Raw genomic sequence first — 19,006 nt, 5'->3', positions numbered from 1 at the left:
AAAATTATAGATTATAAACATCATTTATTCTACCAAAAAGGGTATGCTTTGCTAATTAGTACTTAAAAGGGTTATTAGGTCAATTCATCAGAAAGTTATAAAATTGTTCTTACTAAAAATGAGATTGTTGCAATTTCTTACAAGGAGAAAATGTGGAAAGTATTGACTAAAACAAATAGAAATAAGTCATCAAGAAAAAGCATAAAAAACTAAGAAACATAAGTTTTGAAATATAAAAAGCAGAAACAGATAAAATCTTGAAAACTTAGTTATGTCAATTTGGGGATATTTAGAACATAGTCCTAAAGAAAGAAAAGCATTCAACAGAGCATAATATCAAATAAGAGGGTCAATCAGTGTATCCATATCCATATCCAACCCAAATACCCGAGAGCTGAGATAACCACAATATTATGAGTTTGTTTGCTCCTTTGAGACAGTTTTCTCTTCCTTTACAAAAATACCAGGTAATGCCAATTTACAGGAGAGTTTTTATGCATAAACTTAAAGGGATCCATGTTTCCGAAAAAGCTTTTCCATCTCTCCATTTTTGTTTGAAAAGATAATCCTCTACTCTAAGTTTGTAGACTTATTAGAGAAAACTAGTTATTATACTTTATCATCATGGAACCACCACCTTGTCTCCTTGGGTGATCTGCCATTTCTGCAGTTCCTCACATAGCGATCATTATCCTCGGGGCGTTGCTGCCAAAGAAATCAAGTCATAGCTGTTAAGTCACAATGATAAACATCGGATGATGGATAACCAACCACATAAATTCACATATATAGAATCTTAAATAATAATCAGTATGGCTTCCATCATTTATCAGATTCTTTTATTAGCATGTTTATGACCTGCAATACAAATATCAGGAAATCAAAAGATTTTCAGTAACCCAATTCACACCTTTACAGTTGAACTGGAAAGCATTGAGAGGATACTGATGCAGATAGAACTAACTGTCATGGCTGGGGACCATGAGTCATACAATATGTCTGCATAAAACAAGGCATATTAGATGTCAGTTTACCAGCAAAAAGCAGCACCAATTCTATCGTAACGTTTTCTTTTAAAAGTATTGGCCACCTATTAACTATGATAAATTAAAATGTATAGGATTTAATGCTGGTGCTCCTACTTCGAGGGTGCATATGAGAATAAGAATAATATTATCTATCATGTCAAAGTAAATCTCTTCAAACATCAATTTCTTACATACTTCACATACTGACAATATCCAGCACTTGAAAACAAAAGTTAGGGGCGCCCAGTGCACGAAACTCTCATCTAGTGGGGTCTGGGAGGGTAGATGTACATAGTGTTACACTCACAAGCGAAGAGGCTGTTTTCAAAATTTGAACCCATAGCCTCCAAGTCACAAGGCAAGCATCCATACCGTTACCCTTGTGCCGAGGCTCACTCTCTCCAGGTAAGAAAAACTTAATGCTTCTTAAATTCCTCCCCATCTGCCTGATCAGCAATAAAGAGAGAGGAAAAGAAAAAGAGCATTTGTCTGACCACCAAAAAAGAGAGGAAAAGAAAAGGAGCATTTATCTGACCAACCATGTGTCCATGTCAAACATTCATTTAATTTATTTACGAAGTCTAAATTCTGCTGTATAAACTCTGGATCAATTCCTCCCGGAATAAGATAGGGAGGAAGTAAAAAGAAGAGAAAAAGTTTAGCTCCAAATTTAGCTTCCTGAGAAGTGGAGACATTTTTGAAGATGGATACGAAGCTTGATACGCACATCCAAAGACACAAAACCAGATACACAACTGCTATGAAGCACAAACATTGACACGGATGGGCAAAGACACGAGAGGGAATATATTTTCAGAAACATGGCCGCTCATTTTAGTGTATTTGGGGCTCACATAGGTTCAATGTGAAAGCAAGATCCTACCTGTCCTGTGTGCTGAGATGAAAACCCAGCACAATCCAAGCAGAAAGGAGTTTGTTCTGGGTCATGATTGCTCCAGTCTTCCAAACTCATAAAATCATACAATTCTATAAGCATGATCACACTTTTAACAACTATGTCCTAAAATGTAATGGCATTTAAAGTGCAGGTAACACCAGTTGTTGAAGTGGCCTTAAGAGGTCCTGATAACAAAAACTACATCTGTGCCACTCCTCGTGGAGTAGATCCCACATCCAACCAATTTTTGACAAGGGAACAAGAGAGTTCAAAATGCAATTAATAGTTTCTTCTGAGCAATTAAGTGGATAAACTAGGATTATTTTATAGGAGGATATATAATTACTCTTCTTAATGTAAGGGCTAAGTTTATTTTCTCAGCCACCAATGAAGGTTAAACAACTTGACAACCCATCATCATCCTCTTTCCCGTGAATTATAAGCAAATAATTGTAATTTTGAATGCCATGACTTGAAAGGAAAATCCGAAGCAATTTACAAGAAATAAATAACTCATCTAAATTCTAAAATGGATAGAATGGATAACATAAAAGTTAATTAATGGTAAACAAACATACATACCAAAACCCTGCAATAAAAAAAGTTGTGCAAGAACACAAATAAAAAATGAACATGACATTATCTTACACAACTAGACCACAAAACACAATAAATGGAAACATATGGAAGATTAACATCATGAAACCAACACACATACCTAAACAAATATGGCCGTTGCTGTAGATATGGGGATGCAGAGGAGCCGGATTCAAAAATATCACCTGTTAAACCAATAATCACACAATACAATAGCAACACTGAACACCAGAACTTGCAACAACAAAAATTAACCTTTTTTATGATTATTAAGGAGATAAAGTAAAACCTGAGGAGCTTCCATTGGATAATTCTCAGGAAAATCAACCTGAAGCTGATAGGTCTCATTGGTGTAAAGTGTCCCAGGAGCACCAGCCACTTCAATAACCCACCTTCCATAAATAATAAATAATAAATCAACATAAAAAAAATGAGGGGCATGCAGGAACAAAAAAAACCAAATCAATGAATTAAAAAAATAAACAAGTTAGACCCTTTAAGCATAAACACAAACAAAGAGAACCCAATAGTGGATAAACCCAACAAATGAAGGAAAAATGAAAAATTAGGGAATTATGAAAGAGAAAGATACCTTTGTAGATTGTCTGTGACTTTGTGCTTGAAACCAGTTGGTGGATTAACTTGCCACTCAAAAAGCTCTTTCTGGAGCCTATTGCTCGCAATTTTGCTCAGATTCTGAACACCGATTATCGAAATTCAACGAAACAAGTCATAAAATCGATATAATAAGGGAAATTGAGAGGAGTTAGGGCAAACCTTGCGAGAGGAAGCAGAAGAAGTGGTCATGATTTTTTGCACGTAGAGAGAGAGAGAGAGAGAGAGAGAGAGAGAGAGAGACGAATGGGATTTAAGATTTCTTTCACAATTAACAAATGGGAAGAGGAAAAGAGTAAGAAAGAAAATGATGAATATTAAATAGTGAATTAAAGGAGTTTGATGAATTGGACAATGTTAATGTTATAGGCTATAACTGTTTTCAAGTTTGCAATGTGTAAAATGATATATTCTTTTACTAAATCTCTATACTCACATTAAAACAATAACATATGTAGATCTTTATATTTTATTGATTAATGATTAATTTACAAGTGACATATATTAGTATTTTGTAAGTGAGATGATATAACATTACTCTTTCAATAATATCCCGAGTGTGTACTTGATTAATTTCTTTTCATTTTAAGATAATATTTATGAGCTTAATATTTATGCAATTATAATGTAAATATAATAGATAATGTATATTATGATGAGTAATAATGAATGATAGATAATATAGTGACAATATTAAAACACTCTTACATTATTATTGTCGGTGTATATAACGTCGTCTCAATATTTATATACTGTAAAATTTATACACACTTACTATATCATTTATTATTTATTTAAATTATTTTTTCTAAAGAGTTAATAATAATTAATAATGGATACATATATAAAACTTATATATTGTTTTCCATATATTTTTTTCTCTTTTTATTTATTTATTGAGATCTAAATGCTCTTTGTTGAGTTCCTAATATTTCCATGTTCTTAAATGGGATAAAATGACATGTAGCACATTTTTTTGTTACATGAATACAAAAATACAAAAACTAAGGAAGCAAATTACATATGGGATATAGAACAGAAGAAGGAGGAAGTCTCCAAATAGGAAAGAGTGTGATATATTACGAGAGAGTTCATGTACAACATTTTAAGGTACACGTGATGTGATATATTAATAAAAATTATGAATATTTTAAAAAATATCAAATAAATAAAGGTACGAGGAGATTGTGTTATTTAATAGGAGGTTGATATCTAAATTTATATATTCTAAAGAAATACCTGTAAAATAAAGAAAGGCTATGTATAAAAAAAACTACACAAAGACTTGTAAAATTTCTACAAATATAGTTTTTAGAAGGTTTCAAGTGGTTTTATCCAAATCATTTTTATGTGTCATAGTATTTTCAATCTACTAATAAGACGTTAGTATAATAGTGTAAAGTTTCGTTAGATCCTCAGGATGATAAATAAAAGGTTAAGAATTCAATTTCTAAGAGCAATACTTATTGGGAGGGACAACCACAAACCCGAAAAAGATTAGTTTCTTACTCATAAAATTGAGATATATATTTGGTAGTAACAAAAAAATATTATTCTCAATCTTAATTATAAGACAATTTTGTGTATTAATTAAGGAATATTTATTCATCACTAAATTTATTAATAATTATATTATATTTATCAAAACTATCCCTCATTAATGGAATAAAATCGTTTCTCTTTTCACTCAAATTACGAATGAATAAATGTATTTTAGGAAGAAATTCATTTAATTGTACATATAACTTTAAAAATAATCCTATAAATAGAATCAAAACAAAAACCTATAGCTTTGTAAAAAGGAAAAGCTTCTAGCTGTGTTTCCAAAAAAACTAGTTCCAAACCTGTAACTTTTTATTATGAGATAAAAAGGGAACCGAGAAAAATGAGAATTTGGTTGGTGTGTGTCAAGTGTTTTCATTTGTGATTTCTCTTTGCTTAAATCAGACTCTAAATCAGGTTCAAGTAGAAGGCAAATGTATTATTATCATTCTTTATTCATATGTATTTGAGTCCACTTTTCCCTCATAACATGTTCTTTCTTTTACTTTTTAATGAAATACATTTTGTTTATTCCCATATCTTTGTTTTAATGGTTACTTACTACAGAGTGAAACAGGAATGATCATGCAAACAATCATAGGATAACTATAACATCATTCATCATTGTTTTTAGTCAGAAGAAAGAACCAGCTACTAATAAGAGATAGATAACAGGGGTCATCCTTTATTCATATAAAACTAAAGATAGCAGCACTTATTAATTAAGTTCATAGCACTAGCAAGGTGAAAGTAAATACTAAACAGCGGCGAGATTAAGCACTGGCTAAATGTTTCTCTAATGTCTGCTGCAGCTCATCCTTCTTTGCTCCGACCACTTTGCCGACAATAGATCCTTCTTTGATGAACATAAAAGTGGGCATAGCCTCCACAGCCCAATCTTGAGCAACAGACTGCAATTAAACAAATTATTTATTGTTAGTCTCTGCGAATTATTTCTCTTATTTGTTCGGGTAGGGGATTTTTTACCTTTAACTCATCCACATCCACCTTTAGAAATATGACATTTAGATGCTTCTTAGCCAGCTCTGCCAGGAATGGTGCAATGAAGCGGCATGGTCCACACCAAGAAGCAGTGAAATCCACAACAATCTGGCACAAATCATAAGAATAAGTATATCTCTGAATTTTGATTAGTGAATGGAATATAAGTACAAATTCGATCTTCATGGCAAATTTATATCCTTTCTGTGCAATACTACTTAAACAATAATTTGAACTCCATTGCTAATTTACAATTTATAGTGCTGTAATTGCAAAGATTAGATATCTTTGCTGATAAAATCACCATCACATGCCAACAATGATGAAGCTCATTAAGAAGTTACACTGAAGAATAATGCACAGGTGTTGTTGGAATAGTGCATTTTGCAGTTTTCAGTTTGTTGTAATGATGAAGCTCGTTATGAAGTTCCACCAATTGCAGGAATGTGCATTTTGTCACATAATTCATTATCAAATAATCATTTTGGCACGGCGCACTAGCTACCACATACTGAGTCTCGGGAGAGCGGGGAGGCTGTTTTCACTTCATTAATGATGATACTCAAAAAATTTAGGTAAATCTAGAGGATATGTGCCAATAATAACATTTCTCAATTAATCTCATGAAAGGATGACCTAAGTAGGTCACACCTTAAATCCAGCCTACATGGGAGAATGTATTAAAGGAAGTGTTTAAAGAAGTGTGTTGCTAGCATTGCTTGCACAATTTAAGGCTCAATACGGCCAAGCCTACGGAACCCAAGAGGTATCGTAATGACCTTACCGGAAATAACTGAGATTTCCACCCTGTCTGCAACCGTGAGAATCTCCGGGATCCGTTACACCTGATGTGTTTGATTACATATATGACCTCTAACTCTAATCCTAGAGGTACAGCATCAGGGTGTTTTTGCAAATGGGTAAAAGGGCATCAGAGGCCAAATAGCAGTATTATGATAGCTTTTAAAGATCAATAACAACGAAAACAAAATTAAATTGTTACTCATTACGGTCTATGGAAATTTTCATAAAAGTAGCCTACAAAAAAAGATTTGTATGACATTGTGTATATATTATAAGATCAATTGGTGATTAATGAGGATTGAAAATGAGAAATAAGATCAACATTCCCTGCTATCTCATTCTCTTTTAGTTCTCTCCTCTATCAGATTCTGTAGCAGAAACATTATGATTCAATGTAATTAACCTGCTTCCCTTCTATATAAAATTATTCCAGAACTGTTGTATAAAAAAGGATACAAATCACACCATAAATTAAAAATGAACACTTTTTTTGCAAAATAAAATACCTAAGGTAAAATTTCAAAACCAGCACCAGTATAATAATAAATAATAATCAAACACAACCTCAAATCCATGGATAATATTTGAGGTTTCAACATTATAATCATTATATAATAAGAGGATCAGTTTACATCCAAATTGAATTATACTACTTACACTCAATCTCATCCATTCATTTTTTCAAATCCGACAGACCAAACATGACAGATAACCCAACATACCCAGATGCAAATACATGATGTCAGATGGTAACAAAACCAAACCAAAGGATGCTCATTATTTAGAATCATGTAACATTCACAAAAAACACAAATTTCAGCAATAAAATGAGATCAATTCTGATAAAAAAAACAGAGAATATGAAAGGTAGGTTACGATTTGTTTAGATTCATTGCCCCTTTGGAGTTGTTGATTCCATGCTTCAACAGTGTGACAACCTATGACTTGTCCCTCTTCAGATGAACCTGCCATGTTTTTTTTGCAAATCAAATTTCTACACAAAATTTTCAGTTTCAAAGGAATGAAGATTAATCCATTGTTTACTCGTGTCACTCCTTTAAATATGCGATACGTTTTCACGTGTACGCATCATAGTGAAAAAGGGTTTGCGTTTTCATCTATTTTACCAATTTGCCATCACATGGTGATTCCCTTGAAAATTTATTTATTTTAGCAGTTTCAGATTTCTATGTCTTGCTTTTATTTATTTTAATAATGAACTAAGTTATTAATTATTCATAATCAAATTGGAATTATTAATTTTTTGGTTTGTCACACATATCTTCGCATCGAATGCAATCTTGTTCGAGACAGAAACATCCACATACATGTGAGGCTAACTCTCTACGAATATTTTTTCATTCACGATACTCAAACTTGAGACTTTGTTTCCACTTTTTTTTTTGGTTTCCCACGATAATATCCACAGGTACGTGGGGCTAACTCTCCCAACAGACATTTTTTCCATCCACAAGACTCGAACCCGAGTTCTTGCTTAAAGGGAATCAAACATGTATCACTTGAACCAACACTTGTTGGTAAGAATTGTTAATTGATTATAATCCTTCTTGATTTGGAAATAAATGTAGTGTTAATTGAATATAATTAAAATCCTATTGAATTTGAAATAAAATATAAATTTAATTGAAAATAGTTATAATACTTCTATATTTGGAATTAAGTATAAAGATAAAAAAATATGATCATTCGTCTTTAAATAAATGATTAAAACTTTAAATATTTTTAGTTCACAATAAATTTATATACTCCATTAATTAATTAGATATTTTATTTCTCTTTAATTTAGTGTATTTTTCCTTAATTACTTTCATAATACTATTTTCCATATAATTTACTTATTATTTAAATTTAAATTTGAGGGCAAATCCTTTTCTTTATTTAACCAATAATCATATTCCTCTATAGATAAAGAATTAATTTTTTGAGGGTTGTGTGGTTGCTCCTTCCATGATAATAAGGTAAAATAAATTCTTATTCCATCATAATCTTAATAACTATCAACTACAATTATTCGCCCTTTATCATTATTTTTGAAAGAGAATAAAATATCTCATTACACCATGAAATAATTTATTTCCTTATAAACCATATCAATGATATTTACCAAAAAAAATGAATCATACACTAATTTAATAGTTATAAACTAGTTTACCAATATTGAGAATTCTTACTCACATTATTAAGGTATTCATTCTAGAGTATTACTCTGGAACTTTACATTGAAATCAAAAATGCATTTCAAAAGACTTATTTTTCTTTTAATAAGGTATTGATCTAGTAGTATAAAATATTATTGGATTCTTTAGATTAAGAGTTCAATTCCTATGAACAACGAAACAATCACGAGCTCCAAAAGGTTCCTTACCCAAAAAAGTGAATAAATACCTTGTTAGTAGAAAAAAGACTCTATCTTTCTAGAAAGACAAGTTGTGATTTATGATATATTTAAGATAACAATGTCTTAATGTCCTATGGTTATATTTAAAGGATATCACATATTTTTATTTTAGTTTTTTATATACTCTCCTTTCTAGTATCGAAAATGGTATTCACCTAAACTCATTATTAAAAGTTATACTCCTAAAAACATGTTTTAATCAAAGACCTCTAAATCAATCTTAAATTATAAATTTTTATTGATTTAGCTGAGAATGAAATTGAAACTATTGTGAAACTTGAGTTGGATGTCAAACCGGAAGATATTTCATCTTAAGTTTAAGGTTTAAACGGTTAAGCTGTTTTATCTGGCCAAGTAATTTCATATATAATCAATAATTTTATCTATAAATATATAATTATATATAAATGTCAATTTTTATATTATTTCATTTTTTTAATATATAAGTGAACCTTCCGGTTTACTTTGTGGGTTAATCAGGTTTAACCGAATTTAATAGGTCAAATAAAAAATTTCTCAGTTCAAAGTGATCAATCCCTCCCTCAACTAAAATGGTAAACTAGATGTGTTTTCAAGTTTGACCAGCAATCAAACCGAACGAACTTATTGAAACCATACAAAGTGTGATTCTAAAGAGGCGTTATTGACGTGAGTTTAAAATTTGTACACTGTGAGATTGAAACTATCAGTATTTATACATCATTGATTTATAATACATACTTTTGTTTAAAAAATCTATTATAGTTATCGTATGAAGAATGAATTCATTGAGAGTAACAAAAAAAAATACGAGAGAGATAAGTCAATAAAGTGGCTCTACTTTGTATGTTAAGCAGAGTAAGACGAAATACACAGTGACACTGTGTTGTTCTTTGTCGCGATTTCTGATTCTTCATCAATTCTGTAAAATCTAAATTCTTTACAAGATCATGAGGAAGCGGGATTTGGCAATTCTTATGCTTTCTGCATTCGCGATTTTCTTCTCCTTTCAGGTACCATTTTCATTCCATCTTTTTTTTCCTAATTCACTGTAAAACCCTAACCCTCCGATTTCTGATTGATCCAATTGGTTCAGCACGATGGTGGTGTTTCCTTCAAAGGTGCGTGGATACACTTAACCGATGAATACCCAATCAAATATGAAGCTGAACGCCTCCCTCCACCTCTTGTTGCTGATCTCAATGGAGATGGCAAGAAAGAAGTTCTTGTTGCCACTCACGACGCTAAAATTCAGGTACATTCAATTCATATCATTTTCTTCATTTTTACTTATCAAATTCATTGCTCCACGTGTAAAGTTTCATGTTTGTTTTGGTATCCTTGGTAGTTAAATTTTAAAGTGTACATACTCACATTAACGTTTTCTAATTCCCCCCTTGGTGATTTTACTCCAGCAAGCAAAAATAATAATTAGGAATGAATGCATTAGCACCCATAATCTTGCCTTAGATGGTTAGGGTATGTGCAAAAAAGACCTATAGAAGCCCTGATAAGCAGAGTTGATCAAATGTAGGTTAGCCCGATTGTTAGAGGCAAGAGCAGACCAAGAAAAGAAATAGACAGAACTGTTGTGAATGGTTTAGATTTGAGTAGCTTCTAAGTATACATCATTTATGACAGGACATTATCGCGTTTTATCTTTGTAGTGAGCCCACCTAGAGGGAAAATGGTCAGTTGCTGTTGTTGTTGCTGATTTGCTCCATAACTTTGTTACAAGTATTGCTGATTAGTAGTAACCAGAAATTGGGTTTTTAATTATTATGGTGGGTGTCTCAGGTTTTGGAGCCCCATAGCAGGCGTGGGGATGAAGGATTCAGCGAGGCACGTGTATTGGCCGAGGTGTCTCTGTTGCCCGACAAAATACGTGTCACATCTGGGAGACGTCCTGTTGCCATGGCCACTGGCTATATTGATCGCTATAGCATTGGGACACCACATAAACAGGTTTTGGTTGTAGTGACATCGGGTTGGTCTGTAATGTGTTTTGATTCCAACCTCCAAAAATTGTGGGAAAATAATTTACAGGTATGATGTTTTAGCTGTACAGTTTCTCAGGTTAGAATTTTCACTTAATCTTCTAGATTCCCATGTTATATTGTGTTTAGTTTATTAATTCTGTGTTTGATAACAGGAGGATTTTCCACATAATGCTCACCACAGGGAAGTTTCAATCTCCATAAGCAATTATACTCTAAAGCATGGAGATACAGGATTGATCATTGTTGGTGGGAGGATGGAAATGCAGCCACATGTATGTGTCATTTGTTTCCTTTTTCTAGTTTGTTATTCTTTTTTCTCTTGGTATGTATGTTCCGTTTTACTTGCTAATGCCAAAGCTCACAGTTTAAAGTGGATGTTGTTTATCATCCTTTTGAAAGTGAAAATTATTTAACAGTTCACAAGTAACATAAGGCATGGTTGTCTTCTTATTTTCTTTTACATTTTGCAAGGGCAGACATGAAAAATACTCGGCAATTTTATTTGATCAAGTTTGGTTTTAATGTGTGTTTCCTGGTACTTCTTTAGTTTTAGAAGTTTCTAGTTCTTATTCAATTTTTATAATGGCAATAATGTTGTGTTCGTGCATCTTGGTTATGTTCATAAGTCATAACTATTAACATTATCTTTTAGTCTGAAGTTGTTTTATTTGATAATATTTTGCCACAAGGTCTTATTTATGTTTTAATTTTGAATAAACTGTTTTGGAATAGCTTGTGTTGATTGTTTCACAAGTAAATCTCTCTCTGCCACTTCCAGACTTTTATGGATCCTTTTGAAGAAATGGGAAAGGGAGCCAGATTTTCTGAACAGCATCGAAGAAGTGCTGCTGAAAAGGAGGTATAGACATGTTGCTGGTGGATGCTAAATCTTGTGACATTTTTGCTTACTATCTTTAGCATACTAAAGGGTGCTGAAAACACTGGTTTTATTCCTGACTACTGCTTAAAATGCTAGATTTTGGGTAATTTTTGTAGTTGAATACATTGCTGTATTAAGCTTACTTCACTAAAGGCTTGGTTTAATCAAGTCAATAAACTTGATGCTCCTCGTAGTAAGTAGCCTATAAATCTAGACCTTCATGACCAGAGAGCTAAATAAACAGATGAAAGTTGACTCCTTACTTTAGACTACAGGACTGGAAAAAAACAAGATACGATGTAGGATAGAGAAAACTTTTGTTTTAATGGATTATAGTTAGAGGTGTTGAGTCTGAATGTCTGCTTTAGGTATGGTGTTTTAGCTGTACAGTTTCTAAGGTTAGACTTTTCACTTAATCTTCTAGATTCCCATGTTATATTGTGTTTAGTTTATTAATTCTGTGTTTGATAACAGGAGGATTTTCCACATAATGCTCACCACAGGGAAGTTTCAATCTCCATAAGCAATTATACTCTAAAGCATGGAGATACAGGATTGATCATTGTTGGTGGGAGGATGGAAATGCAGCCACATGTATGTGTCATTTGTTTCCTTTTTCTAGTTTGTTATTCTTTTTTCTCTTGGTATGTATGTTCCGTTTTACTTGCTAATGCCAAAGCTCACAGTTTAAAGTGGATGTTGTTTATCATCCTTTTGAAAGTGAAAATTATTTAACAGTTCACAAGTAACATAAGGCATGGTTGTCTTCTTATTTTCTTTTACATTTTGCAAGGGCAGACATGAAAAATACTCGGCAATTTTATTTGATCAAGTTTGGTTTTAATGTGTGTTTCCTGGTACTTCTTTAGTTTTAGAAGTTTCTAGTTCTTATTCAATTTTTATAATGGCAATAATGTTGTGTTCGTGCATCTTGGTTATGTTCATAAGTCATAACTATTAACATTATCTTTTAGTCTGAAGTTGTTTTATTTGATAATATTTTGCCACAAGGTCTTATTTATGTTTTAATTTTGAATAAACTGTTTTGGAATAGCTTGTGTTGATTGTTTCACAAGTAAATCTCTCTCTGCCACTTCCAGACTTTTATGGATCCTTTTGAAGAAATGGGAAAGGGAGCCAGATTTTCTGAACAGCATCGAAGAAGTGCTGCTGAAAAGGAGGTATAGACATGTTGCTGGTGGATGCTAAATCTTGTGACATTTTTGCTTACTATCTTTAGCATACTAAAGGGTGCTGAAAACACTGGTTTTATTCCTGACTACTGCTTAAAATGCTAGATTTTGGGTAATTTTTGTAGTTGAATACATTGCTGTATTAAGCTTACTTCACTAAAGGCTTGGTTTAATCAAGTCAATAAACTTGATGCTCCTCGTAGTAAGTAGCCTATAAATCTAGACCTTCATGACCAGAGAGCTAAATAAACAGATGAAAGTTGACTCCTTACTTTAGACTACAGGACTGGAAAAAAACAAGATACGATGTAGGATAGAGAAAACTTTTGTTTTAATGGATTATAGTTAGAGGTGTTGAGTCTGAATGTCTGCTTTTTCCCTCTTATGGTGTATAAATCATGTTACTACCTGTTTTTGTTTTTTCTATTTCTTTTTTTTTCCTTTTTCATTCCGCAGAGCATCTCTTCCCCTTTAATTTATTTTTTAATAAAAAAATTAACACATAGATGCCAGTTCTCTTCCTATCTATGTGTGAAATTTTTGACTATTTGTTCTGTTCCATGTCTTGGCCAGGCTTCTGAAAACACTGGCACTGTGGATTTGCGCCATTTTGCATTTTATGCATTTGCTGGCCGATCTGGTGTTGAAAGATGGCATAGAAAAAATGAGGTGATGTCCTTTTTCTTCTTTGGTATTCAATGTGCACTATTATTTGGGTGTTGTCATCATGCTAAGTTCAATCTGATTTGCTTTTTGATTTAATAGTGCATTTTTCCTTTTTTTTGTTCGTCTGTAGAATACATATTTTGATCCTTCCCCTGTATGCCTCATTTTTCAAAGGTTATTCTGATGGCATCATTTCAGGTTCTACAAGCATGTATATATCCATAAAAAAACATAAAAACTGTAGTAAATATTATAATTTAGGTAAAAAAAAACAGAACATCATGAGCTCGAGTTTGATGTCTGTAAATTAGGCCCATGGAATAGGAACTAGAATTTAACCTGCTGATGCCAAATAAAATCCTTTAAAGGCAATGGAACAACCTACCAACAAACATTAACCTCAGTCTTATTTGTTTCCAACACCACATTAGATATTTCAACACCAACATGTTAGTCAAGTCTGATTGAATGTGTATTGATTCTAGTCTGACATTCATTTTAATCTTGTGTGAATTATCCATTTTTCTAATTACTAGTATTATCCTTTCATTGCTTAGAACATTGAAGCACATTCTTCAGATGCATCACAGTTAATTCCGCAACACAACTACAAGCTTGATGTTAATGCTCTGAATAGTCGTCAACCTGGAGAGGTATTATATTGTAGCTGTTCTATTAAAACTTAAGGGTATGTTTGTATTGATGTGATGGAGTGGTATTATAACTTCCCCCAAAAAAAAACAATTTGGGAATCCGTGGAATTATTGTTTTATTTTAAAATACACTGATATACTTCTTGTGTCTTTTAGTTCGGTTTTCATGCTTTGTAATATGTTAGAAACAATGTAATCTCGACTTTATAACTTTTGCTCTTCTCATCAATCCTCTTAAGAAATTCCTAACAAAAGAAAATATTTGTTTACTTATGTGGAGTTTTACCAAAACTCCAGTACTCTCACGCAAATCTACTTGAGAAACTTCATCAACCCCTTCCCTTGTGTGTGCACATAGTGGAGTGTTTTGTTTAAATTTAATGATATTATGGAATGCTTATTATGATTATAAGTATCTCCCTAAAAGATATAGCTTCCTGTGACATGTGAGATTGTAGTTTGAATGCAGGGAATTCAGAGAATCAATCCTAGCAGTTATGCCACATCAATGGGTATGCTATATTTATATTTGTCAACCTTGATTAACCTTATGTGTACTAAAGCTTAATCTCAAATGCCCTAACTTCTTTTGACATTATATAAATGCTTTTATCAGGATAGGAGAGAAGATACTTTGTTGAAGCTGGCGCACTTCAGGCGGCACAAGAGGAAACCATTGAAAAAAAACCCTGGAAAGGTTATGAATTACCCTTTTCACAAGCCTGCAGAAAACCATCCTCCAGGGAAGGACACAGCCAAAAAAATTTCAAAAATAATTGGGAAAGCAGCAAATTATGCTGGTTCAGCAAAATCTAAGAAGGTTAAATGCAAATCATGTCATACAACTTCTAAAATTGCTGATTATACTTGATAATTATTTCTTAGTCACTGGAGTTCATTCGAGTCGGGACATAATGATAATTAGTTTTAAGATTGCTATAATCGGGCAATCGAGAAATTCTTTTCCCAGCATGATTGCAGCTAGAAGCTTTTGTTATCTTTATCTAGTTATAAAATCTGCCAGTTTACTTGCTAACTACTGCATCTCCAATTTTCATCTTATGATTTACATCTGAGATGGTATTCATTTGCATCATCTCTTGGTTTGAACCCACTCTGAGTTTGTTATGAATAGCCATAGCTCAGGATTATGAATTCATTCTTTTTTAACCGGGCACTGATCAAATATCCAGCTTCATTTCTTATATTTATTCTGATACAGTTAAATGGTAGAGTTACAATTTGTCCCTCCTGTAAAATTTTAGAATGCTTAGTTCAATAGAGACAAGATATGTTATAAACATATTGGCATATTAGTGAATAATAAAACAAATGTGTTATGCTACTTAGGTAGATAGAAACTGCAGAAATATTTCTTGGAACCAGTTGCCATCTTAAGACCTGTCAAATAAGGCTGTAATGCTTTAAATTGATAATGACGTACTCTCTACCCTTTTCACATTTCATTGGAAAATGTATGGGTTACACTGATAGAAGGCAAGTGTGCTCTAGAACCACCTTGGGGGTGGGGTGGATTTCTTTATTTGTCATAATGGTTTTCTTTTGGGATGCAGCACCTATATGTTCCAACAATAACCAACTACACTCAGGTTTGGTGGGTTCCTAATGTCGTGGTGGCTCATCAGAAGGAGGGGATAGAAGCTCTTCATTTGGCATCTGGTCGACCCATATGCAAGGTCAAGTATAAACTCGCTAGTCAACTTGAAGTTAATTATTGTTTTACCATGCATATCTTCATCAAGCCACAAACTGACAATATAAGTTTGTGAAAATAATTTATTGGGGCTATTAAAGGCTGCAATTGTAAAACTGCATCTTCGGATGTGTTTCCTGCTTATATAGCACATTGTTTTCTTAGTCCTGAATTCAAAAAAAACATTTGCACCTCTTTTTGTAGCATTAAAACAGGCCTGGTTTCAAGCAAAATTTTATTTAGCTTGATTATATTATTCCCTTTTATCATTTTTATATTCAGTGCAATGACAAATTTGTTCATTTCAGCTTCACCTTCAGGAAGGTGGTCTGCATGCAGATATTAATGGTGACGGGGTTCTAGATCATGTGCAGGTTCATGTTGTGACACTAAATTTCTGGTTAACAATGCTTGATCATCATATTAATTTAGCATATAATAAATGAGGGATATTTTTCTGCCTGATGTCTGGAATATTTGTCCTATTAGGCTGTTGGAGGTAATGGTGCTGAGCAGACTGTAGTAAGTGGGTCCATTGAAGTGCTACGACCTTGTTGGGCTGTTGCAACATCTGGTGTACCAATACGAGAACAACTCTTCAATGTCTCTATTTGTCATTATAACCATTTTAATTTATTCCAGCACGGAGAACGTTACGGAAGCTTCGGCCGAGGTTCAGAGACTGCTTCTTTAGAGGTAGCAACACCTATACTCATTTCTAGAAGTGATGGCCATAAGCATCGGAAGGGAAGCCATGGTGATGTTATCTTCTTGACAAATCGTGGAGAGGTATACTATTGTTTGACTTCCTTCCTGTGGTTCTTTAACATTTATTCAAGAGTTGAGTGAGCACCAACCAGAACAGGTTCTTCAATTTTTTTAATCAAAGTGTTTCAAGCCAATTGCTTAATATCGGTGATTATAGCGAGTTATTCCCAGAAGTATTACTTCTCTAGAAGAAACATCTACTGGATCTTGTGAAATGTGAAATATGGAGATTTTGGATTAAGTTTGATGTGAGACTTATCCATGACCTTTCGAAATATCAGATATGTTTTTTCCAGGTATGGTCTTATTGATGTTGACTTAGTGAGTTTTAAAATTTTCCTTGCAGATTACGTCATACTCCCCTGGCTTGCATGGTCATGATGCTATTTGGCAGTGGCAACAATCAACTAGCGTTACATGGTCAAATCTGCCTTCCCCGGCAGGGATGATGGAAAGTGGTCAGGTAGTTCCCACACTGAAGCCTCTCTCGTTGCGGTTGCATGATAGTCAGGAAGTGATCCTCGCAGCTGGAGAACAAGAAGCTGTGGTAATATCACCAGGAGGTAGTTTATTGGCTACAATCGAACTACCTGCTCCACCAACACACGTCTTAATCTGTGAGGACTTCTCAAATGATGGCCTCACTGACCTTATTCTTGTCACCTCTAACGGAGTTTATGGCTTCATCCAGACTAGGCAACCTGGTGCTATGTTTTTCAGCATCCTTGTTGGTTGTCTGATTGTCGTGATGGCAGTTATATTTGTTACCCAGCACATGAATGCCGTGAAGGGGAAGCCTCGTTCTTCGTCTGGTCCACGGTGAAAAGAATGAGCTGAAACTATTACCAACTGAACTTTGCAGGAGCTATTGATGAAACCAAAGAGGATGAGGTCTTTGCAACTTAGCAGTGTAGCATCAAGAGTATGCAAAATGCATAAAACCTAACCGAGATTTTGCTTTTTGAGGTGCTGAACAGTGTACGGTGGTTGATTGTAAAATTTGGACAGAATAGACAGAAATCACAGAATGGCCATTCGTGTAGGAAATTTGATGATATAATGTTATTGTTAAAGTAAGCTATAGTCAGTAGTTTATTTGACCATTGTTATAAGGAAACTATACTATACACACTTGTTCACCTGTTCAGAATTAGTTAAATTCACAAGAGAAACTCACCTTACATTTTTTCTTCAAATATGCAAAGTTCCTCTCCTTTTATCAATAAACATGGTTGGCCAAATGATTTACACAATTCATCAATTATGCAGATAAAATTACCAGTTTCTTTGAAATATGTTTTATCAATTTGGTTCGTCTTTTTTAATTTCAATTTAGTTCTACCATAGCCATTTATATGAACCTAAAAGTCGCTGGTCCACAAAATGTTGAGGGTTATTGTAGTTTAATCAAGAGTCCAGAGAGGTCTTAAGTTTGAGTGTCATGGAATGCAGCTATGTTATGTTCATTACGATCTTTAATCTAGATATTAAAAAAGTGGTTGGTCAAAAATAGTAAACGAACTTGCTTTGCTTTCTCAAAAGGATTAAAGAGAAATATGTTTAAATTGTTCAGATCTTCAATCTTTATATTTTTTATCACTTAAAATATATTTTGGGACAGACGTGCGCAGCTTTATTTGATGCCATGTTCCAATCACTTTGGAGAAAATTGATAATTGATAATTTATTGAAAAGAAGGTTCATGAACACATTCCTTTAAAAGGGTTTCATTGGAACTACATGCTTTTGCTTCAAAAGAGAGTAGCAATCAGCTATATAGCATTCTAGACAGCGATTTGGACCTGACAGTTCCCCCATTCACCCTTCTTGATCAACAACACTGCCCCACATATGTTATTAACATTTTACATTCTTTCAATTTCAATCTCAATTTTCAATTTTCCATTGGACACCAAATTTGCATATGACTCAACATCCTAGCTGATTTTGACACCATGTTAGAATAAAAATTGTGTTCTAATCTTGCTAATAAATAATGAACAGCTTTTTGTTTTCGAGTGGGGATCTACTATTCCAAGAGTAAGTTTTTTAAACTTATTCCTCATCTTGGTCATCAATTCTAAGAAAATCTAACAGTTTAGATCTACTTACTAATTCAAACCATTGGATTTTCTGGATCCTCTCTTTGTTTTACGTATGTTATGGTGTTTATTTGAAATACATGTAAAAATAAAAGATAGATATAATTTCATGTATTGTAAAAGAAAATTGTCAGATTCTAAAGTTA

The 19,006-nt window shown here is 33.2% G+C and overlaps 3 protein-coding genes across 3 annotated transcripts; 1 reads left to right on the top strand and 2 right to left on the bottom strand.

Moving 5' to 3' along the window:
- Positions 251 to 3,457, bottom strand: LOC109332931 (probable ubiquitin-conjugating enzyme E2 16). The gene is made up of 6 exons (XM_019568099.1): positions 3,301 to 3,457; positions 3,116 to 3,219; positions 2,813 to 2,915; positions 2,645 to 2,708; positions 911 to 999; positions 251 to 705 (listed from the first exon to the last, which is right to left on the bottom strand). The coding sequence occupies exons 1-6, from the start codon at positions 3,328 to 3,330 to the stop codon at positions 610 to 612; spliced, it is 486 nt and encodes a 161-aa protein (XP_019423644.1). The 5' UTR covers positions 3,331 to 3,457; the 3' UTR covers positions 251 to 609.
- On the bottom strand, positions 5,346 to 7,547 carry LOC109332932 (thioredoxin H-type-like). The gene is made up of 3 exons (XM_019568100.1): positions 7,363 to 7,547; positions 5,668 to 5,790; positions 5,346 to 5,591 (listed from the first exon to the last, which is right to left on the bottom strand). The coding sequence occupies exons 1-3, from the start codon at positions 7,456 to 7,458 to the stop codon at positions 5,454 to 5,456; spliced, it is 357 nt and encodes a 118-aa protein (XP_019423645.1). The 5' UTR covers positions 7,459 to 7,547; the 3' UTR covers positions 5,346 to 5,453.
- On the top strand, positions 9,724 to 17,939 carry LOC109332929. The gene is made up of 13 exons (XM_019568098.1): positions 9,724 to 9,897; positions 9,981 to 10,139; positions 10,682 to 10,930; positions 11,037 to 11,156; positions 11,663 to 11,743; positions 13,531 to 13,626; positions 14,181 to 14,276; positions 14,735 to 14,788; positions 14,893 to 15,096; positions 15,851 to 15,973; positions 16,299 to 16,364; positions 16,480 to 16,779; positions 17,105 to 17,939. Exons 1-13 carry the CDS (start codon positions 9,835 to 9,837, stop codon positions 17,579 to 17,581), a joined length of 2,088 nt encoding a protein of 695 aa, XP_019423643.1. The 5' UTR covers positions 9,724 to 9,834; the 3' UTR covers positions 17,582 to 17,939.

This window comes from Lupinus angustifolius, chromosome LG18 (assembly GCF_001865875.1).
Source record: "Lupinus angustifolius cultivar Tanjil chromosome LG18, LupAngTanjil_v1.0, whole genome shotgun sequence".
NCBI classification, from domain to species: domain Eukaryota; kingdom Viridiplantae; phylum Streptophyta; class Magnoliopsida; order Fabales; family Fabaceae; genus Lupinus; species Lupinus angustifolius.
Note: the sequence above shows the minus strand (reverse complement) of the source record. Positions and strands in the feature narration are given on the sequence as shown.

What these genes read in the sequence shown, in the direction of transcription:
- LOC109332931 (XM_019568099.1), bottom strand. Translation starts at nt 3,330, where the DNA reads ATGACCACTTCTTCTGCTTCCTCTCGCAAG. An exon ending in GTCACAGACAATCTACAAAG is followed by an intron (nt 2,916 to 3,115) that starts GTATCTTTCTCT and finishes TATTTATGGAAG; the next exon opens with GTGGGTTATTGAAGTGGCTG. An exon ending in TTTCCAGTTCAACTGTAAAG is followed by an intron (nt 706 to 910) that starts GTGTGAATTGGG and finishes TTTCTTTGGCAG; the next exon opens with CAACGCCCCGAGGATAATGA.
- LOC109332932 (XM_019568100.1), bottom strand. Translation starts at nt 7,458, where the DNA reads ATGGCAGGTTCATCTGAAGAGGGACAAGTCATAGGTTGTCACACTGTT. An exon ending in GCAATGAATCTAAACAAATC is followed by an intron (nt 5,791 to 7,362) that starts GTAACCTACCTT and finishes GATTTGTGCCAG; the next exon opens with ATTGTTGTGGATTTCACTGC. An exon ending in TGGATGTGGATGAGTTAAAG is followed by an intron (nt 5,592 to 5,667) that starts GTAAAAAATCCC and finishes GTTTAATTGCAG; the next exon opens with TCTGTTGCTCAAGATTGGGC.
- LOC109332929 (XM_019568098.1), top strand. Translation starts at nt 9,835, where the DNA reads ATGAGGAAGCGGGATTTGGCAATTCTTATGCTTTCTGCATTCGCGATT. An exon ending in GGATGGAAATGCAGCCACAT is followed by an intron (nt 11,157 to 11,662) that starts GTATGTGTCATT and finishes TGCCACTTCCAG; the next exon opens with ACTTTTATGGATCCTTTTGA. An exon ending in TCTTGACAAATCGTGGAGAG is followed by an intron (nt 16,780 to 17,104) that starts GTATACTATTGT and finishes TTTTCCTTGCAG; the next exon opens with ATTACGTCATACTCCCCTGG.